General features: G+C 32.4%; 1 protein-coding gene and 1 pseudogene across 1 annotated transcript; both read left to right on the plus strand.

The window, feature by feature from the left end:
• The first annotated feature begins 354 nt into the window (after positions 1 to 354).
• Positions 355 to 1,293, plus strand: LOC113176928 (olfactory receptor 2B6-like). The gene has a single exon (XM_077802135.1). It carries the CDS (start codon positions 355 to 357, stop codon positions 1,291 to 1,293), a length of 939 nt encoding a protein of 312 aa, XP_077658261.1.
• A 17,263-nt stretch (positions 1,294 to 18,556) lies between these two features.
• Positions 18,557 to 19,506, plus strand: LOC113176929 (olfactory receptor 2B11-like; annotated as a pseudogene).
• Positions 19,507 to 22,014: the final 2,508 nt, after the last annotated feature.

A 22,014-nucleotide genomic window follows, 5' to 3' on the forward strand; every position in this document is an offset into this window, starting at 1 on the left:
TATTCTTCTGCAAGTCAGAGTTCAACAAACAATATTTTTATGTTTTAAAATCACAGTCAATTCTACTTTTCATAAAATCCTATTCATAATTTTAGGAGATAGGCATATTATACTTAGAAGGAAATTGAGTTTCAGAATGGTGATCTCACCTATTGAAGGTGACCAATTTTAACTTACAGTGCTATGAAGGGAAATTGGGTCACTTGATACAAGATCATTTATATTATTCCCCCCAAAAGTTATTGCATCCCATCTTTCAACAGTGGATAAACAATGCATAATAATGCATTATCATTATTTATAAACCTTTTTTTAAATTTTTTTCCCTATTATAGGTAAAACAAATTGGAAAGTATGGCACTAATTAACAATAGCCACCCTGATGATTTTATTCTACAAGGCTTTGCTGACTGTCCTTGGCTAGAGTTTCCAATATTTGTTATTCTTCTCATAACATACCCTCTGGCCATTATGGGAAACATCGCCATCATTCTGGTGTGCAAGATAAATGCCCTTCTTCACAGCCCCATGTATCTCTTCCTCACCAACCTTTCCTTTTTGGACATGTGTTACACCACCAGCATGGTGCCTCAGATGCTATTTAACCTAGGAAGCTCTAAGAAGACCATCAGCTATGTGGGGTGTGCACTTCAACTTTATTTATTCAGCAAAATGGGAGCCACTGAATGTCTTCTCTTGGCTGTCATGTCTTTTGATCGCTATGTGGCCATTTGCAGACCTCTGCACTACACCCTCATCATGAATCAGCTCATCTGCATCTTATTAATATCCATTACATGGCTATGTGGACTGACCTATGCTATCTCAGAAGCCACACTTACATTACAATTGCCACTGTGTGGCATCAATAAACTGGATCACTTGTTGTGTGAGATTCCAGTTCTGATAAAGACTGCCTGTGGGGAAAAGGAGGGTAATGAACTCGCACTCTCTGTGGCATGCATTTTTATAATAGCTGTTCCTCTATGCTTAATTCTTGCCTCCTATGCTAGCATTGCTCATGCCATACATAAGATTAAATCTTCTGAGGGAAGGATAAAGGCCTTTGGAACATGTTCCTCTCATCTCATTGTAGTTTTCTTATTTTATGGTCCAGGCATTAGCATGTACCTTCAGCCCACCTCCTCCATTGCAAGAGACCAGCCCAAGTTCATGGCTCTCTTCTATGGAGTCATGATTCCTACAATCAACCCCTTTATCTACACCCTGAGGAATAAGGATATCAAGGGAGCACTAGGCAATATGGGAAGGAGCATTTTTTGTTCCAAGTGATACTTTGGAGTCTTTAAGTGAAATTATTGCACAATTACAGTAAGCATATGCATCATGTTTTAATAACTCATTCTTTTCTCAAGTATAGTCTCAGGTTACCTGTATTTCTTGAATATGTAATATTTTTCCTTATAATCATGTTAATCAATTATCATAAGTAAATTATGATGTTCTATTAATATGCACCTGTAATGGCCTTTTTGGGGGGGAGAGGGATATATTAAAATAGGTCTATTTAGATTCCCAAATGCTGAAATAGTAACTCTGTTAAGTAGTTCAAAAATTAACAATATATATTGTAATTTTTAATATATTTTAGTTGTAGTTGGCACAATACCTTTATTTTTATGTGGTGCTGAGGATCAAACCTAGGGCCTTTCATGTGCTAGGTGAGCACTCTACCACTGAGCCACAACCCCACCCCATATATTATAAATTTATTAGTGCAAGCTAATTCTCAGAACAAAAGCATGGCGACCATTTATCACTGTGATGCATCAATTCACCTAAGAAATGTTTCATCACAGTGCAAATTTTGCAGACATTTATGTGCACAGACTGGCTTTAGTATGCATTCTGTGTGAAGTATTCTATATTTTAAAAGAATAATAAGTCTCATACATTTATCAACTTCAATTTGTATAGTTACTAGGACTTTTGAAAATCACATTATACTTCTTGCTTAATAAAAAATGTGCAGTGTTTTGTATGTCTAATGGATTTATCATAAAATATTATGAAGAGTCAAATAAAGTGATATATTTCCTAAAATTCCTTCAAGATATTATAAGTACATGTCTTCAGAATCAGCAACAGAACAAGGAATTGAGATTAATAATTATTGGCAATCTGGCAACGTTTATTAAAATAAGTTGGAATAGTCTGGAATGTCCTCTTAGACTGTGAAATAATCAGTATAAGAAGAAATAATTTATTTCTGGAATGAAAAGCAATTTTGTTATGTCAAGAAACTATGAGTATATTTTTATTGATTAAAATTTTGGATGCAAGTAATGCTCAAAATTTGTAGATAAAAAAAATAATGGGGCCAGGCATGGTGGCACACACCTGTAATCCCAGCGGCTTGGAAGCCTGAGATAGGGGCATCTCAAGTTTAAAACCAGCCTCAGCAAAAGCAAGGCACTAAGCAATTCAGTGAGACCCTGTCTCTAAATAAAAGACAAAATAGTGATGGGGATGTGGCTCAGTGGTCGAGTGCCCTTGAGTTCAATCTCTAGTACCCACTCCCCAAGAAAAGATAGAGGGGTAAGAAATATAAACCAGTGATAGAGCTATTACTCATCATGCTTGAGGTCCTGGGATCCATCGTCCAAAATAATAATAATAATAATAATAATAATAATAATAATATTAACAACAACAACAATAAAAGTGCTGTTAAGATTTAATTCTGAGATTCAAGCTCTTATTTTTTTTAATTTGCTCCTTCCAAAATAAAAGTATTGAATGTTAACATAAATTTGTATTAAGAAAGAAATATAGATCACAAGGGTCTTTCCCTCCTGACATGGATTAAAGCTGTTATAAAACAAGATTGACGATTGACAGAGTTTGGGCATTTGTGAACTTTTTCCTTCCCTTCTGTGAGAACACAGTAATACTCACCTACAATGGATGCAATAAACAAGATTCATCTTGGAAGTTGAATCTGGGTCCTTACCAGACACTAAAACTACTGGTGTGAGAAATAAGTTGCTATTGTTTATAAACTACACAGTCTCAGATACTTTGTCATAGAAGCACAAATGGATTCACAAAACTTAAATGTTGTCACTAATTTATAATGTGTGAGAGAAAATTAAGGGCATTTCAGTTATTTGTTGCTCAATTTATATTTTCAGAATTCAACATGCACTTTTAGAATGAAGAAATAAACATTGTATGAAAAACAGGGTCTCCTTTGGAATCTTCTGGCATGTTTTCTGGATGGATTTTGGAAGAAAAACTTACATCTTAGCCTGAACAAGAATCAATTGTAACCCAGATGCAATCTTTTAAAAATAACAGATAAGCTAGTACTGGTCCGGTTCTCAAGAGTATTGGTCTTTGTGAATTAATTTGGAAAATTTTAACTTTTAAAATATGGCCAATTTCTTGCTGTTTGCTAGCTAATTGCCAGAAAACAATTCCAAATCTTGTGCACACACATACACTTAAGTAAATATAAATTTTGCAATGTTAAATAATATCTTTGAAAAATTTTATTAATTAATGTCACACCTAAGTCTAACATACTGAAAAATACAGTAATTTTAGATTGGTGGGGGCGGGGGGATCCAGAAAGATGTTTTTTTTTTTTTTTTTTTTTTGAAAGCACAGATAGAGAGACTGGTTACAATTATTAAGATGCCTGTTCAGTTATCCTCTGCCCTGGATAAATGGGTATGCTGTCTTCTAGACTTGATGAGATGTATGAACATATTTCAGACTCTGTGAAAAAAAATCAGAACTTCCTAAGAATCACCTACAAAAATATCAGGATAAATGATATTGAGAGTATTGGAGGAGAAAATGAACAATGATGTTTTAATTGGCCAGAACTCCTGAAAATAACTCAAACAATAAATGGGCAAAGGAGCTGAAAAAGCACTTCACAGAAGGAGAAATATTGATAGTTGAAAAATATGAAAAAATGTTCAACATCCCTAGCAATTAGAGAAATACAAATTAAAACTACACTGAGATCCCATCTCACTCCAGTCAGAACCACAATAATAAAGAATACAAGTATCAATAAATATTGGTGAAGATATGAGGAGAAAGCTACTCCCATACATTGCTGGTGGGCTGCAAATTGGTGCAAACATTATGGAAAGCAGTACATATGTCAAAATACACTCTATTTTATGCATATCTAAAATGAACAGATTTTAAAATTTGTTGCTTGAAAAAAAAACAAATAAAATATGTATTCAACCCAAATCCCCAGCAATAGATGAATGGATTAAGAAATTGTATATATACCACAATTTATTTACCTTGAGAGCTTCATTGTGTGTATGTGTGTGTGTGTGTGTATGTGTGTGTGTGTGTGTATGTGTGTGTGTGTGTGTGTGTGTGTGTGTGTGTATACACACACACACACACACACACACACACAATGAAGCTGTCAAGGCCATAATAAAGAATGAAAACATGGCATTTGTCAGTAAATGAATGGAAATGGAGAATATCATGCTAAGTGAACTTAGTCAAACTCAAACACAAAAGATCAAATAGAAATTAATAGACAATAGAAATGAAGTCTAGTATGATAGAAAAAGTGAATGAGAGAAGGGAGGTAGGATTGAAAGGAAAGGGGGAGGGAACAGTGTGGAATCATGAATTGAAATTGATTTCCACGCATATATGAATTTATTGAGATAAACCCAAATACAATTTATAATTATAAAGCTCTAGTTTATAAAAAGAAAGAAGTGAGTAAATACACAAAAGAAAGAAAATGCAGAAAATTTAAGGAAATGGAAATTTTAACATTGTTGTTGATATAAGATTCAAAAAAGGTTTTAAGGGATGTTTACAATGTGGTTGTTGAAAAGGAAGAGTAATGGGAAGTAGTGTGTGGAATATAGATAGTTATTTATCAATTTCTTATCTGTATAGAGAATTAAATCTTAGTATATGTCAAGACTTTCAGTCCTCAAGGACAAGAGTTAAAAAGTGACACACATAGGAAAGATTGAATTTTTTGGTACAATGTGAATCCTAATGAAAACAGTTAAGTTTATTTTGTTTACAGAATAAATTCTCAAGTGAATAATTGAGTGCTCCCTGTACACTGAAGTTTTATTTTCTGTTCATATGTATTTTATTTTATTTCTGTTCAAGTTAGAAAAAAAACTTCAGCATTTCCTCAAAATATAGCATAATTTGGGGGTTGGGGTTGTGGCTCAGTGGTAGAGCGCTTGCCTAGCACATGCAAAGCACTGGGTTTGCTCCTCAGCACCACATAAAAATAATAAATAAATAAAATAGAGGTATTGTGTCTGACTATAACTAAACAAATTTTTAAAAAGCATCATTTTATAATAATGGGAAAGTATATACCTCTCATTACCTTAGATAAGTAATTATTTTTATCTATTATTCTTTTTTCAAACAAAATCTGACATACATTTCCCTGCTGCACTATATCTAATGCTTCTCCACCAAACCTTCATGCCTTAGTGGACCTTGGGATTCCTCCAAGATATTGGAATTCTTAGTATCACAGAGTAAAACATCACTGGGTTGATATCAGTCATAAAGACATTTATTGATCAGAGTCTTGGTTTACACTGACTCATACCTCTCAGAACAGAATACTTCTAGCCTTGAAATTATAATGCTATGTAGATGAAAATTGTTCTAAAATATTTTTATTTCTACCTAGTGAATTTCCAAAATACATGTTGACATTATTTTTTTTTGTTTTTCACACCTTTTACTTTCTAATTGACAAAAGGTACTGTCTTCTTTTTATTTTTCAGGAGTTCTGGCCAATTAAAACATCATTGTTCATTTTCTCCTCCAACACTCTCAATATCATTTATCCTGATATTTTTGTAGGTGATGCTTAGGAAGTTCTGATTTTTTTTCACAGAGTCTGAAATATGTTCATACATCTCATCAAGTCTGGAAGACAGCATACCCATTTATCCAGGGCAGAGGATAACTGAACAGGCATCTTAATAATTGTAACCAGTCTCTCTATCTGTGCTTTCAAAAAAGTGGAGTATGACTTCCATTCTTGTTGGTAGTACAGAATGTGGAATTACACTAGTCATGCATTCATATATGAAGATAGGGAAATTATGTCTAATTCATTCTATGTACTTCCTATTTCCTTCTCCCCTCCCTTCCCTTTATTCCCCTTTGTCTAATCCAACTAACTTCTATTCTTCCCCTCTGCACCCTCCCTTGTTTTGGGTTAGCATCCACATATCAGAGAGAACATTCAGCCTTTGGGTTTTGGGGATTGGCTTATTTCGCTTGCATGATAGTTTCCAGTTTCATTAATTTTCTTTCAAATGCCATAATTTCATTCTTCTTAATGGCTGAGCAATGTTTCATGCCACATTTTCTTTATCCATTCATTTATTGAAGAGCACGTAGGTTGTTTCCATAGCTTAGCTATTGTGAATTGAGCTGCTATAAATATTAATGTGGCTGTAGTATTATGATTTTAAGTCCTTTGGGTAGAGAACAAGGAGTGAGATAACTGGATCAAATGGTGGTTCCTTTATAAATTGTCTAAAGAATCTCCATACTGCTTTCCATAATGGTTGCACCAATTTGCAGCCCACCAGCAATGTATGGGAGTAGCTTTTTCCTCATATCTTCACCAATATTTATTGATACTTGTATTCTTTATTATTGTGCTTCTGACTGGAGTGAGATGGGATCTCAGTGTAGTTTTAATTTGTATTTCTCTAATAGGGATGTTGAACATTTTTTCATATTTTTCAACTATCAATATTTCTCCTTCTGTGAAGTGCTTTTTCAGCTCCTTTGCCCATTTATTGATTGAGTTATTTTTTGGTGTTAAGTTTATTGAGTTATTTATATATCCTGGAGATTAATGCTCTATCCAAGGTGCAGGTGGTAAAGATTTTCTTCCATTCTATAGGTGCTCTCTTCACATTCTTGATTGTTTTATTTGCTGTGAAGAAGACTTTTAGTTTGATACTATCTAACTTATTGAGTCTTGGATAACAGGAACATATCTCAACATTGTAAAAGCTATATATGCTAAACTCAAGACCAACATTATTATAAATAGAGAAAAATACAAAGCATTCCTGTCAAAAACTGGAACAAGACAGGGCAGCCCTCTTTCACCACTTTCATTTAGCAGTTCTTGAAACCCTAGCCAGAGCAATTAGACAAAAGAAAGAAATGAAAGGGGTACAAATAGGAAAAGAAGAGCTCAAATTATACCTATTTGTCTATGACATGATTCTATATTTAGAAGACCCAAAAAACTCCACCAGAAAGCTTATAGAACTCATAAATGAATTCAACAAAGTAACAGGATATAAATCAACACACATAAATCAGATATGTTCCTAAACACCGATGATGAGTCAGCTGAAAGGGGAAATAGGAAAATTATCCCATTCACAATAGCCTAAAAAAAAAAAAATCTTGTGAATCAATCTAACAAAAGAGGTGAAAGACAGTTACAATGAAAACTACAGAACCCTAGAGAAGGAAATTGAAGAAGATTTTAAAAGATGGAAAAATATCCCATGTTCTTGGATAGGCAGAATTAATATTGTCAAAACGGTCATACTAACAAAAGTGCTATGCAGACTTAATGAAATTCCTATTAAAATTTCAATGATGTTTTTCATAGAATTAGAAAAAACAGTCATGATATTCACTTGGAAAAACAAGAGACACAGAATAGCCAAAGCAATCCTTAGCAAAAAAAGAGAAGGAGGAGTCTTCATAATACCAGAACTTAAGTTATACTACAGAGCTAGAGTTAAAAAAAAAAAAAGCATAGTATTGGAACAAAAACAGACATGAACACCAGTGTAACAGAATAAAAGACACAGAGACAAACCCATGTGAATACAGTTATCACATAGTACACAAAAATTCCATACACATACAATTGAGAAAAGATAGCCTCTTCAACAAATGGTGCTGGGAAAACTGGAAATCTACATGTATTATAATGAAATTTAACCCCTATCTCTCACCGTGTACAAAACTCAATTCAAAGTGGGCCAATTACCTAGGTATTTGGTTATTTTTGTTTTCAATGATGCCTCTTCCAGTTTTACATCTCTTTATGTTTCCTCAAAATAAACTATACTATAGAATTAAAAAAAAATGTTAAAATGCATTTTCAAGAATATGTTTCTGGAATAAGAAGGAAGACTATTTATAGATCCCTCAAAAAAGTTATTTTCCAAAGGCAGATGTCAAAGATTGGAATATCTACAACAAGTATATAGAAGCACATCAAGCTAATAGTATAATAAAGAAGATGCATAAGAAAGACCATACACAAATATTGAAAAGGGGCATGAGTCAGTGAATATTTTAGGCACTTTGCATTTGAAATCTTTGATAGTCTTCCAAGAACCCTTCAAGATTTGAATTATCCAACATTGATAAACAATGATGTTGTGCCTCATTATTACTTTTTATTAACACATTAATTGTATAAATAATGGAATTTACTGTGATATTTCTAGTACACATTGATTATGTCCAACCACTGATCTTCCACAATTGCCTCTCTCCAATCACCCATTCCCTAAGTTCAGTTTGTCTTTTTTTAAAAAGAGAAAGAGAAAGAGAGAGAGAGAGAGAGAGAGAGAGAGAGAGAGAGAGAGAATTTTTAAAATTTTCAGTGGACTCAAGATCTTTATTTGGATGTGGTGCTGAGGAAAGAACCCGGGCCAAAGGCATGCCAGGCAAGTGCACTACTGCTTGAGCCATATCCCCAGCCCTCAGTTTGACTTTTTATTTTCTTCATATGAAAGAGAACCTGCAATACTTATCTTTCTGTGTCTAGCATTCTACTTTACAGGATGCTCTCCATTTTGCTGCGAATGACAGGATTTCTTTTTCTTTCTTTCTTTTTTTAGGACTGAATAATACTTCAGTGTGTGTGTGTGTGTGTGTGTGTGTGTGTGTGTGTGTGTGTGTATACACATATATACATATTTTCCTTATCAGTTTATCTGTCAATGGGCATTTGGGGTGATTCCATATCTCAGCTATTGTGAATAGTGTGGAAATAAACATGACCATGCATAAATCTCTTTTGTATGATAACTTCATTTCCTTTGGATATATATTCAGCAGTGGGGTAGCTGGATCATTTAGCAGTTCTTTTTGAGAAATTCCACATTTCCACTGTTACTGTTTATTCCTCTTTCTCCACATCCTTACCAGCATTTGCTATTCTTTGTTTTGTTTTGTTTTTTGTTTTCATTTTTGTTTCTTTGGTGTTTGTTTTTGTTTGTTTGTTTGTTTATTACAATAATCATTCTAACTGGTATAAAATGGTATCTAGCTAGAGTTTTAATTTACATATATTTGCTGATTAATGATATTGAACATTTTTTCATATATTTATCAGTCATTTGTATTTCTTTTGAGAAATATCTATTTAGATAATTTGCTTATTTTAACTGAATTTTTAAAATTTGTTACTGTTAAGTTTTTTGAGCTCTCTATATATTCCAGATTCTGTAGGTTTTCTCTTCACTCTGTTGATTGTTTCTGCTGTGCAGAAGCATTTGGTTTGATGTAATCCCATTTTCAATTTTTGTTTTTGTTCCCTGTGTTTTAAATTGGGGACAGGAAATTGATGTCCATTCTCACTGCTTTTACTTAATATAGGACTAGAAATTTTAGCTACAGCATTTATATAAGGTAAAGAAATAAAAATCATAGAAATAAAAGAAAGGATAAGGTCGAATTACCCCTGTCTGCAGATGATATGATTTTATTCATAGAAAAACCTGAAGACTCCATCAGAAAAGTAGCAATAAAGTAGCAAGATACCCAACAAACATACAAAAATTTTTAGCGTTTCTCTACCCAAAGAATGCACTTGCTGAGAAAAAAAATGAAAATCCATCATTTATTATAGAGTTTGTATAGTTTGTTAGAACTGATTCTCAAAAGAGAGCTTTTCTTTTTTTTTCTTTTTTGCTATATTGTTTTTCATTTTACATGAAATTTATTTTATACTTGAAAATTTTTGAATGCATTTTTAAATCACACTAAAATATGAATAATTTTATTATCTTTGCTTTTAAATGTATATTTAACATACATAAAACCATGAAATTATACATATTAATATAGAATCATGTAAAAATTTTATAACTGTATTTATTGTATAATTTTAAATCCACCTTAGTTTTTTATGTTTACAGTTTGGTGGCATTAAGTACTTTCCTATTTTTGTGTAACTACCACCACCATCCATCTTCAAAACTCTTTTAATATTCAAACTGAAATTTTGCACACATAAAACAGTAAATTACCATTTCTTCACCCAAACCATTAGAAACCATTTTTATGCTTTCTGTTTTTATGAATTTGACTATTCTAGATAAATATTAAAATTGAAATAATATAATAGTTATACTTTTGTGACTCTCTTATTTCATTTAAAATGATGTCTTTATCATTCATTCATATTATTCATGGTGTCAGAATCTCTGGGCTTTTTTGTCTGTACATATGAATTTATGTCAATTTTAATCAACAGAAATAGTGTTTACTTATTTACTTTAAATTGAATAATAACAAATTATAATTTTATTAGGTACAAAACAATGATTAAACTACATATTCATTATAGACTTGTTAAATCTATAATGCATTTCCATTTTTAAATACATGTTTTCTTCAATTACAACAAGCTATTTGTAAAATGAAGTGCATTTAAGAATACACATGCAAAATTATGAATAATTCAATAAATTACAAGCTGAAGTCTACATGTATGTTATATTAGAAGGAGAATTTATGCTAAGTGAGAAGCAGGGACCACAACCAATGGTAACATTTTAAATGTGCATTGATAAAGGTGATGATACTTTACAGTATATTCAAACATAATATTATAAAAGATCTCCATTTTAAGACTACATTTAGTAGCATAAAGTAATTTGAAGTAGAAAATATCTAAAAACTGATTTGATAAAGTTAATATAACCATGAAATTATTGACTAGGATGGATAATAAAAATGAAAAAAATGAGAAATTGTGAGATATTGGTATAATAGTTTAATTTGGAAATTTTATTAAATATGGGTCCTCTGATAAAGAGATGAGTTAAAGACAATGAAGATGTTTTAAGTCTAAAAGACTGAACAGAAGATGTACATTTTCTCAAGAAATATAATGTCAAGAAAGTAGTTTTTCAGAGGAAGACAGAGCAAGATGGAGAATGGACCTATTAACAATACTCTTTCCTCTACAAATTCATAAATAGAAACAATGATTATATAAGCAAAAATATGTTTACAAGACCTAAGAAAACAAGATGAGAGATCACAGTACCTAGTTATTGTATAATGATAAAGAAGACACATCCAAGATGACAGGAAGAACTGTTTAATATTACCCGTAGCCTTTCTCACAACACCAGGCAGAAGAGTGCAGAGGGACATGTCATCTACTTAGAATAATAAAAAAAGAAGTAAGTATAGGACTTTAACTTGCAACCCAACACAGGGATAACAAAGTAAAACCCAATACCAAGAGTCATCCACAGTCCCTGACTTTAGACCATGACACATGAACTGATCCATCAGATAGGCTATAACATGAGGCAACAACCTGTAGCCTCTCCAAGACAAATTCATTCTCCAGCTCATATCACTGCTGACAAATTACAGATGCCTTGGTCACTGTTGTGTATCCAAAGTATTCTGTCAGAAAGACCTGTAGTAGCTACAAGCCTCAGACACCAAAGTGCAATATATACACCACAGGGCCCATAAGCTTACAGCACCAACTTCAAAGGCCATGAAATCCCATCAGCGTGGCAATCAGCTTAGAGTGTCCATAGCATGGGCTCAAGGACACCTTCAGAAAGTCTACCCAAATTCTATCAACAGACTTACAGTTTAAAAGGCATTCCAAGATGAAACCAGTGGAATAAGTACCTCTTGAAAGCATAGACATAATACATAACCACAAGGATCAAGAACAACCATGGCAAAATAATATCACCAAATACAGAATTATATGCCAAAAACTGACTCTAAAGAGATAGAGATATAGACTATATGACAAAGAATTCAAAAGTGGCACATAAACAGGCTCAAAATATTCAGTGAATTCCATGAAACCAGAAAAAAAGGTCACTTCTAATAGAGGAAGATAATTAAGGGAGAGGGAGGAGGAATGAGTAAAGGAGGAATGGTAGAATGAATCTGACCAAATTTTCCTCTGTACATATATGAACATGCTACAGTGAATTTTACATTATGCATATTTATAATGCACTAATTTAGAAAAACACTATAAATAAATAAAAGCAAAGGATCTGAAGAAATGAAACATTTCACAGAACAACATATACAAATGACCAATAAGTATATTAAAAAAAAAAAAAAGCTCAAGATACTACCAGGCAAATGTAAATTAGAACTCCAATCACAGATGATCTACCACTTTTTAGAATGATTATTATCTAAAAGACATAAGAAATATTGTTGAGAACTTGAGAAAAGGAAAGCCTCTCAGAGCTGGGGGGAATATTGTGGATAACAGTATTATGATTCCTCAAAAATTAAAAATAAACTAACATTTGTTCCAGCACTATTGCTACAGAGAATACAATCAAAATGATATCTGTACCACTATGTGCATTGCATACTATTCATAATAGTCAAGACAGTAAATGAATAAATAGATAAAGAAAATTTGTGCACACACACACAAAATCAGAAATTCCATAAATTATATTATTTGCAACAAAATGGTTGGAACTATAGGACTTTATTATGTTAAGTGAAGTAAACTAGGCACACAAAGATAAGTATCTTATGACCTCACTCATTAAAATAATCTAAGAAGCTGGTCACATAAAAGTAGACAATAAAACAGCCATTACCAGGTTCTATATTGCTTTGGAGGTGATGGTTTGAGATATGTTGGTCAAAGGATATAATTTGTCAATTACATTAGACAAGTAGTTTCAAGAGATCTATTGTACATGGTGAATATTGTTTTCAGTATATTTACTCTTTGTTTGTTTATTTATTTATTTATTTTTATTGGTTCTTTTTAGTTATACATGACAATAGCATATATTTTGACAGAATTATAAAAGCATGGAATATATCTTCTTCCAATTCAATCCTCAGTACCTCTCCTTCCCCTTCTCTCTTCTCTATTAATCATTTGACTATTTACCCTGGACTCTTAAAAATATTGAGATAGTGGATGAAAACATGTTCTTATCACAAAAATCAGAGCTGTGAGATAAATAATGTGGATTATCTAATCATTGCATAAGAATATGTTCTTTAAAACATATTATATATGATAAATGCATGCATTTTTTGTTAATATAGAATAAATACAAACAAAAACTAGAAAAAAATTCTGAAACAGGAAACAAACTTAGTCTATAATGCAGAGTTATATCTGGCAGGGTCTCAGCAGAAAATAGATGGCACACATCCAACAAGGGTATTGAGGGAATTTTAGCTAAAGAAACATGTCCTAAGTCTTGGAAGGATTTAGGAATACAAATAAGGAATTTCTATGTGTTTATAAGAATAAATGACCACTTGGAGCTATTAACAATGAATAACCTTTTACCAAACCAAAGTAACAAAGTGCAGAAGTTATACTGGAAATAAGAAAGAGAAAGAATGTCTCTCTACATAAGGCAGCTTTCAGGAGCGCTGATCTTTGGTTGGGCAACATAGGCAGCTTCATGTGTGTTGGCTGAGAGGGAGCTGGAGGAACATATTCCAAAATAGCTGTGTTTTACTTACTGTCTTGAGTAGTAACTCTCCCTCAGTTGAACAAAACCAGAAGCCAATTATCAAGGAATCATCTTGATTCTCCCTTTAGATGAATGACACAGAATAGAAACCATTAAACAAAATGTATGGGAGGTTATTGTTTTGAACTGAGCACCCATTTGGCCCTGACAGAACAGACCAAACCAAAATATAATCACTCAAGCTACATTCCACATAAAAAGACTAAAATGTGAGGTATATAAATCAATTCCAAAACAGACAAGTTTTTCCTGAAAAGGGATTCTGGTCAATCTGAATCAGCATAATAGACCAATGTCCCTTAAAAAAAAAGTAACCTAGAGTGACATGTGAACAATAAATCAACTGTTTCTATTTTTCTCTTTGCTTCTTCCAAAATCACAAAACCCACTCTTCTGCTTTTGTGCAGTGAGTGCTCTTATTGTATTTTGTAGAAGGTAGGCTGCACTGATTCATGAATCATGAACAAAGCTAAGTCAATCTATAATTAAATTTGTTATTTTGATTTTTGACATATGACATATATTGAGATACAGACTGGACTTAGAGTAGAAGAGTGGAATAGGGAATATTCAGTACATATATAATGAAAAAATATGAGAGTAATAATTATCCTTAGAGAAGAGATTATGAATCAAAGAAGGAAGTTCTAAAAATGAAAACTCTCCATTTGTGTCTATAATGTGTATTTGAATTAGTTTTTCAAAATAATATGTTCGTGAAGTTTGTACTTTTTATATTTGAATGTTATCTACATTTGGCTATATTATATAATTTGCACATGAAATGATTGCCATTTCACCTACTTATAAAAACATTAAACATTTTGAAGGTTTTTTAGTACTATTTGTTTCCACTCATTAAAAAACTTTTTTTAATTGATGCAACCCATTGTTGAATGCCTTTATTCTTATGACTAGAAATAATTGAATCTAATGTGACATATTCTGAGATTAATGGAGTAAAATATTCAAAGATCTTCTCAGTTCTCCAAAACCATTTAGTTAAACTGGCTCTGGTCTTGTAGTATACTATTTGTTTTATTCATTATTATCTATATTATTTAAAATCAAAGTCTAGTGTGATGGGAAATTGAATAAGTTTATTGCAAATACATCTAACAAGAGATTTGCTCCTGACCTCAGTTCAGTAGATAACTAATTGTTCATAAGAAACAGTCCCACAGGGACCTCTGACCCCAGGAACTCTTTCTACTAACCTGTATGAGATAAAGAAACATGAATATAGTGTTCCAGGACCTCAGAAACAGCATACAAATAGAAATCCCACAAAACATTCTGGGTATTTTCCAATATTTTTTTCCTAACAGACTCTTTTCCTTTTTGGACCTGTATCACCTAAAAACAAACAGTTCTGAAACTCATATATAAAGATGCAACCATGGACTGTAGTTTCTTCTGTTTATGAATGTTTCAAAAATTCAAGTGTGTTCCTTTATAAGTTTGTTTTTATTGAAAAATATTTTTGAATATAAGGTGAGAAAAATACATCTGTTTTTAAAGGTTCATGAATTCTTAGGAAAATTTGGGCTGTGGGTAGATTTTAGGGCCTCATTTTGCCTATGCATGTATGAAGCAGAGAGAACTTAATTTCAGGAAGCTTTTTGTAAACCTTGCAAATATCTTGTTTAATGGCTCTAGGAACAAACAGAATGCTCTTTTTAATTAATTTTTCTCTCAATGTGTCATTTAATGTATTAAAATAATTTAAAATTTCATAGATTATTTCTGACAGATATTACTTAAATGATGTATGAAGCTTTCATTTGCTCATGAAACTAAAAACTGTATCATTTGAAAATGTTTGGTCAATATTCATAAATTAACTTTCTTGTCTTTCAGGGATGTTGATTTCAGATGAAAATGACATTGATTTCTTTGTGTCATCCTTTTTTCCTTATAAAGCTAAAAAGTCTTATAAGAACAGATAAAATACTATGTGTTATGAATATGAAGAATGTGAATAAGGTATACTAGAAAAAAATGTGAGGAAAGATACAAAGAAGAGGTCAACAGGAATAGACTGGCAATTTATTAACATGATTTTCAACATTTATATATAAATGGATTCCTGTGTAATGAGATAGGAATGGAAAATCACTAGAAGCAGAAGAACAAAACAGCAGACGGAATTCCAAGATATAAAATAATGAAATATGAGCATGACTATTAAAAGATGAGATTCAGAAGTAGAATTACAGAGCTTTAGTAAACATCAGAGTGAATCAAATAGACTAATCACATCTTCACTTATATCTTGAGGGAAATATCCAGAGATATGAAGGGCTCAGGGGTAATCTCCATTCACAGACAAAGCTACATTTAAGGTGAATCATAAGAATAAAATTCTAAATAATACAGACTTTTTAAAAATTGAAATTATACTGGAGGGATTATTTGTCTTAATTGTTATAAGTAATTAATTGTGGAAGGAATCCTGGAGGATAAAACCTAAAATAAATTGAAGGGTGGTAAGAATAGGAAAATATAAAATGTAGCTCAGTGGTAGAATGCTTGTCTAAGATCCACAAGGCCCTGTATTTGATCCTAAATACAACAAAAACAAAGAGCTATTGCTTGAAAAATGTAAAATGTGAAAATAACTTTCCCAACAAATAGGCAATATGGTATCCAATAAAGTCTGACCATACTTATTTCATTTTCCACCTACAACATAGAATTTTCACCTGAAAAAGAACTTGGACCAAGATTGTTTCAAAATTAGTTGTGTTCATATAACATCTAGCATAAGTCAAGCTCAAATAAAATATAGAGGCCACAACACATTCAAGAAATATTTCTAGAGTACGCATGTTTTCTTTGAAATCTTAAAAGTTCAAATTTATAGTCTCTGTATTTCACTACCTCATTTAAGGTATTAATTGCTTTTTGATTTTAAAAGCTTCTAGTTATTAACACACAATAGAAATCAATAACTAACAAAATCCTGAAATATGGGCACTACAATATTTTTGTTATGTGGTTTGGAAGTATGTACTAGATGATTTAAGAGGTGTGTTTATTGGAGTGTTTAGCACGCAGAATGCATTAAAGATTTGTTGCAATTATTGCTTTATTATTTTTGTTGCACACTTCAGAATCAGAGTACTCTATAATCAAAGGTCAATGTTTACACCCTAGTTCTGAGTAGTTATGTGTGAATCCACTCAGGATGGCTTTGAGGATTTAATAAAATAGGGAATATAAACATTGTGCCTTTTAATCCTAAGCATGTAATCTGATAAACTTTAATCACTACTTGAATGGCAGAATAACTCAAATTTTGTCACAGCAACACTGTCTCACCTCCCTATATGAGAAGTCTCCATTTTACAAAGATTAGGTATTTTATGGACTATATTTCACCACTGACGAAAAAGAAAAATATAAATTAAAAAACCTGTTTTACCTCATTTTCCTTTCTCAAAATACTCCTTTACTCAGCTAATGAATTTTGTTGTTTTTATTGTGTCTTTTAGTTGAGAAACAAAGACATATGTATGTACTTGAAATTATTATTGGTGAATTCAAATAAGTCTCTGGGGCCTGAACTGGTATATTGAGGTTTCTCCTGATAGCAGTTATGTGTAGTTCAAAAAATATGGTTGTACCCATATATAATCAGTCAATTTCTTATAATTTTTCAAATGCTCATACTTAAACAGGATAATAGTATGTTTATTTTATAATAGAAATTCCCTCATAAGGATAAATTAACTAAAATTTAATATAAAACTTAAATGCTCAAAATTTGAACTCATCAGTTATGTGAGAAAAAGCATATTGAAAATCTATTCAGTTTGTTTGTTTGTTTTGCAGTAGTGGGATTAAACCTAGGGGTCCTGTACCACTGCATTACATCCCAATTCTTTATATTTTTAAATTTTGATACAGGACCTCCATAGGTTACTCTTGTTGACCTCCTGCATTCCTGCTATCTAAGCCTTTCGAGCAGATGGTGTTATAGGCCTGCACCAATACACTGGATTGCAAAAACAAACTTTTAAGCAGTGGAAAATCTTAACTGTCTCAATTTATACTTAAAAAAAAAACTGATGTTAAAAATATTTTGAACCTTTCACTCAATTCTAAAAGGCTAAGAAATAGTTGATTCAACACAGTCTTCTTACTATGCATGGAGGTAATATAATTATTCAATAAATTATTTGAATTAAATAAGGATTATCTTGATTTTCATAGGGCCAGGTATTTTCCACCTACTTCTTTTGCTATTGCTTGAATATGAGGTACCTCATATCCACTGGCAGTAGTATGTCTAAGTATAAATATTCAGATTCCATTGTCCCATGACACATTTACTGTATCAGATGTCCAGAGATAGAAAATAATAAACTTCATGTCAACCATATCCTTACCTGATTTTCATAACACCAATGGTTTGAAAACCATTGTTAGAAGTTTCTAAAACATAGTCACATCCACTTCTACTTGCATCTTTATCAGTACTCCAGGACATATTTATTGTCAGACTGATTAAATATAGAAGGAATTTTAGTTTTAGAAAGGTAACTTTACACTTTGAAAGTAACTGCCTTTAATTTGTACTTATGTAAAAGGTAATTTGGTCACCTGGTGTAACATCATTTATATTATTTGTCCCATATGTAACTGCATGCCATCATATGTGAGTGGATTGTCAATATTGAACTATGTTTCATCACTTCATGACTCTCTTTTTGACACTTCCTTGATACAGGGGAAGCAAACTGAAGAGAATGGCACTCATTAATGAAAGCCACCCAGAAAAGTTCATCCTACTGGGCTTTGCTGACCGCCCTTGGCTAGAGCTTCCTCTGTTTGTTATTCTTCTCATATCATACCCGATGGCCATGATGGGAAACATAGCCATCATTCTGGTGTCCCAATTAGACCCCTGTCTTCATAGACCCATGTATTTCTTCCTCACCAACCTCTCCTTCTTGGACATGTGTTACACCACAAGCATTGTGCCTCAGATGCTGTTTAACCTGGGTAGCTCTAAGAAGACCATCAGCTATGTGGGGTGTGCAGTTCAGTTGTTTTTTTTTTTTTTTTTTCAGTACAATGGGAAGCACAGAATGTCTTCTCCTTGCTCTCATGGCTGTTGATCGCTATGTGGCCATCTGCAGGCCTTTGCACTACACTCTTATCATAAATCAGTGCGTCTGTATCCTGTTACTGTCCATTATGTGGATGAGTGGAATTACTTATAGTGTCTTTGAGGTCATTCTAACATTACAGTTGCCACTGTGTGACATCAATAAACTGGATCACTTGTTTTGTGAGATTCCAGTTCTGATAAAGACTGCCTGTGGGGAAAAGGAGGCTACTGAGTTTACACTCTCTCTGGTATGCTCTTTTTTAATAGCTGTTCCTCTGTGCTTAATTCTTGTCTCCTATGTGAGTATAGGACATGCCATATTTAAGATTAAATCTTCTGAAGGAAGGAAAAAGGCTTTTGGGACATGCTCCACTCATCTCATTGTAGTTTTCTTATTTTATGGCCCAGGCATTAGCACGTACATTCAACCCCCACTCTTCCATCTCAAGGGATCAACCCAAGTTCATGGCTCTGTTCTATGGAGTGATGATTCCTACAATCAACCCCTTCATCTACACACTGAGGAATAAGGATGTGAAGGGAGCATTAAAAAAACTTATGAGCGGCATTTTCAGATGCTATTGATACTTGGTAGACATCAAATTAAATTATTTAACAATTAGAGTAGGGCCATATGACATATGACATATGACATATGACACCTAGGTCTAATTCTCATAATCCTATCTCATGTTACAGGTTCTTCTTGAAAAGCATGTGATATTTCTTATATTCTTTATAATCTATGGTAAATGGGATGATATTTAGCCGATGTTCACCAACATCACCTCTTTGTTGTGAGATTATATTAAAATAATTCTACTCTGGTTGCTATGCTCTGAGAAAATTTTGTTAATTTGAAAACTAACAACATAAGTTATATCATATATTGAATAGTTGTTTCAGTCAGATTTTTCATTGCTGTGACCAATATAATTGACATGTACAATTTAGAGGAAGGAAAGCTTGTTTGGTGCTCATAGTTTCAGAGATCTCAATCCATAGACCATCAAAAATAGGCCCATGGTGAGGCAGGGGATCATGGGGGAAGGACATAGTAGAGGGAGCCTGCTTCCCTTGTGGCAAAAAGGAAACAGAGTGAGAAGAGGGAAAAGGAAGATGAATCCTCTCAGGGATGGCCCCCAATGACACACCTCCTCCAGCCATGCCTCTCCTACCTATTGTTATCACCCAGTCAGTCCATTCAAACTATGATAATTAGGTTACATCTTTCACAATTCAATCATTTTACCTTTCAAAATGCCTGCATTAATACAGGAGCTTAGGGAGACACCTCATATCCTATCCGAAGTATAACAATAGATTAAGCAAGTAATCATAACAATAGCACAGGAATGCAGTTAATGAGCTCAGTTTAAATGAAAATATTTTATCACTCTCCTCAAATATGGCCCAGGATTATGTACAGACTGGCTACACTCTGCAGTCTCTGTGAAGCAGTCTGTGCTTTCACAGAATCCTGAATCTCATGATTGATTAACCTCAATTTATGCAGATGCCATTGCTTAATGAATATGTTATATATTATTTATTATTTTATATAATATTTTAAAATATTAAATATTTTAATATACAGTTTAATCCATTTTAGTGGGTAAAAGAGAGAGATATCTCATTAAAAAATGAGTCCTCTGAATCAGTGAGAGTTAAAAGAAGTTATATTTATTGGCAATCTGGCAACATTTCTGTGCATAAATTGGAATAGTCAGGAATGCCTTTTGAATAGGAAAGAATTGCTTGCTATCACTGCAGAGTATGCATTACAGCCAATTGTAGGACTTTTTTTCTATTTCTATGAAGAAAGTCATTGGTATTTTGATGGGAATTGCAATGAATCTATAGATCATTTTGGGTAGTATAGTCATTTTAACAATACTAATTCTCTAATTCATAAACATGGAACATTTTTTCCTTTTTGTGTTCTTTATAATTTTTACCAATGTTTTATAATATTTATTATAGAGATCTGTTGCTTCATAATTAAACTAATCACTAAATACCTTTATTTTTTTACAGCTATTACAAATTAAATTGCTTTTTTGCAACTTAATTTGTAACTCTGCTTTTGCTATATGTGAATGCTGCTTTTTTTTTTCCTGTATGTCGACATTGTATCTGCAACTTTACTGAATTTATCAGCTCTAATATCTTTTTGATGATTATATAGCTTTCTCTATGTAAAAAATCATATCATATGCAAACATGGATAATTTAACTTCTTTCCAATTTGGATACCTTGCATTTATTTTCTTGCATAATTGCTCTTATCAAGACTTCCAATACTATATTAAATAAGATTGCTAAAAGTGAGTATCCTTATCTCACTTCAGATCTTTGAGGGAATGTTTTTAGCTTTTCCCTATTTGACAGGATATTAGTAGTAGATTTGTTATTTACAACCTTTAATACATTAATGTATGTTACTTCTGTACCTAACTTGTTGAGGATTTTTTATGTTAAACCTTATGAATACTTTTCTACATTCATTGAGATTATCATATACTTTTGCTCTTCATTCTGTTGATGTGTAGTATCATTTTTATTGATTTTTATATGTTTAACCATCATTGCAGCCATTTGATCATGGTATATAACCTTTTTGAAGTACTGTTGAATTCAGTTTGCTAGTATTTTGTTGAGAATGTTTTGCATCTATGTTCATCAGGAATTTAAACTTGTAGCATTTTTATTGTTGTATATTTGTCTGATTCTTGTATCAGGATAATGATTACTTCATAAAAGAGTTTTTCAGAGGTCTTTTCATTTCACTTTCTTAGAATAGTTTCAGAAAAATTGAAATTAATTATTCTTTAAAAGTTTTGTAGAATTAGCAGAAGAAACATCATGTCCTGACTTTTTTAGATGGGAAATTGCTTCAGTTTCATTATTGCCTGTTTTGATTTCCTTTTTGATTCAATTCTAGTAAGTTGTGTGTGTTTGGGAATTTATCCATTTATTCTAAGTTTTACAGTTTTTTATTGTTGTTTTTGTTTTTTGTTTGTTTGGGGTAATGCTGAGGATTGAACCTAAAGTTCATTTTAGGCAAGTATTCTATCACTGAGCTGTATCCCC

Source organism: Urocitellus parryii, chromosome 8 (genome assembly GCF_045843805.1).
Source record: "Urocitellus parryii isolate mUroPar1 chromosome 8, mUroPar1.hap1, whole genome shotgun sequence".
In the NCBI taxonomy this organism is placed as follows: domain Eukaryota; kingdom Metazoa; phylum Chordata; class Mammalia; order Rodentia; family Sciuridae; genus Urocitellus; species Urocitellus parryii.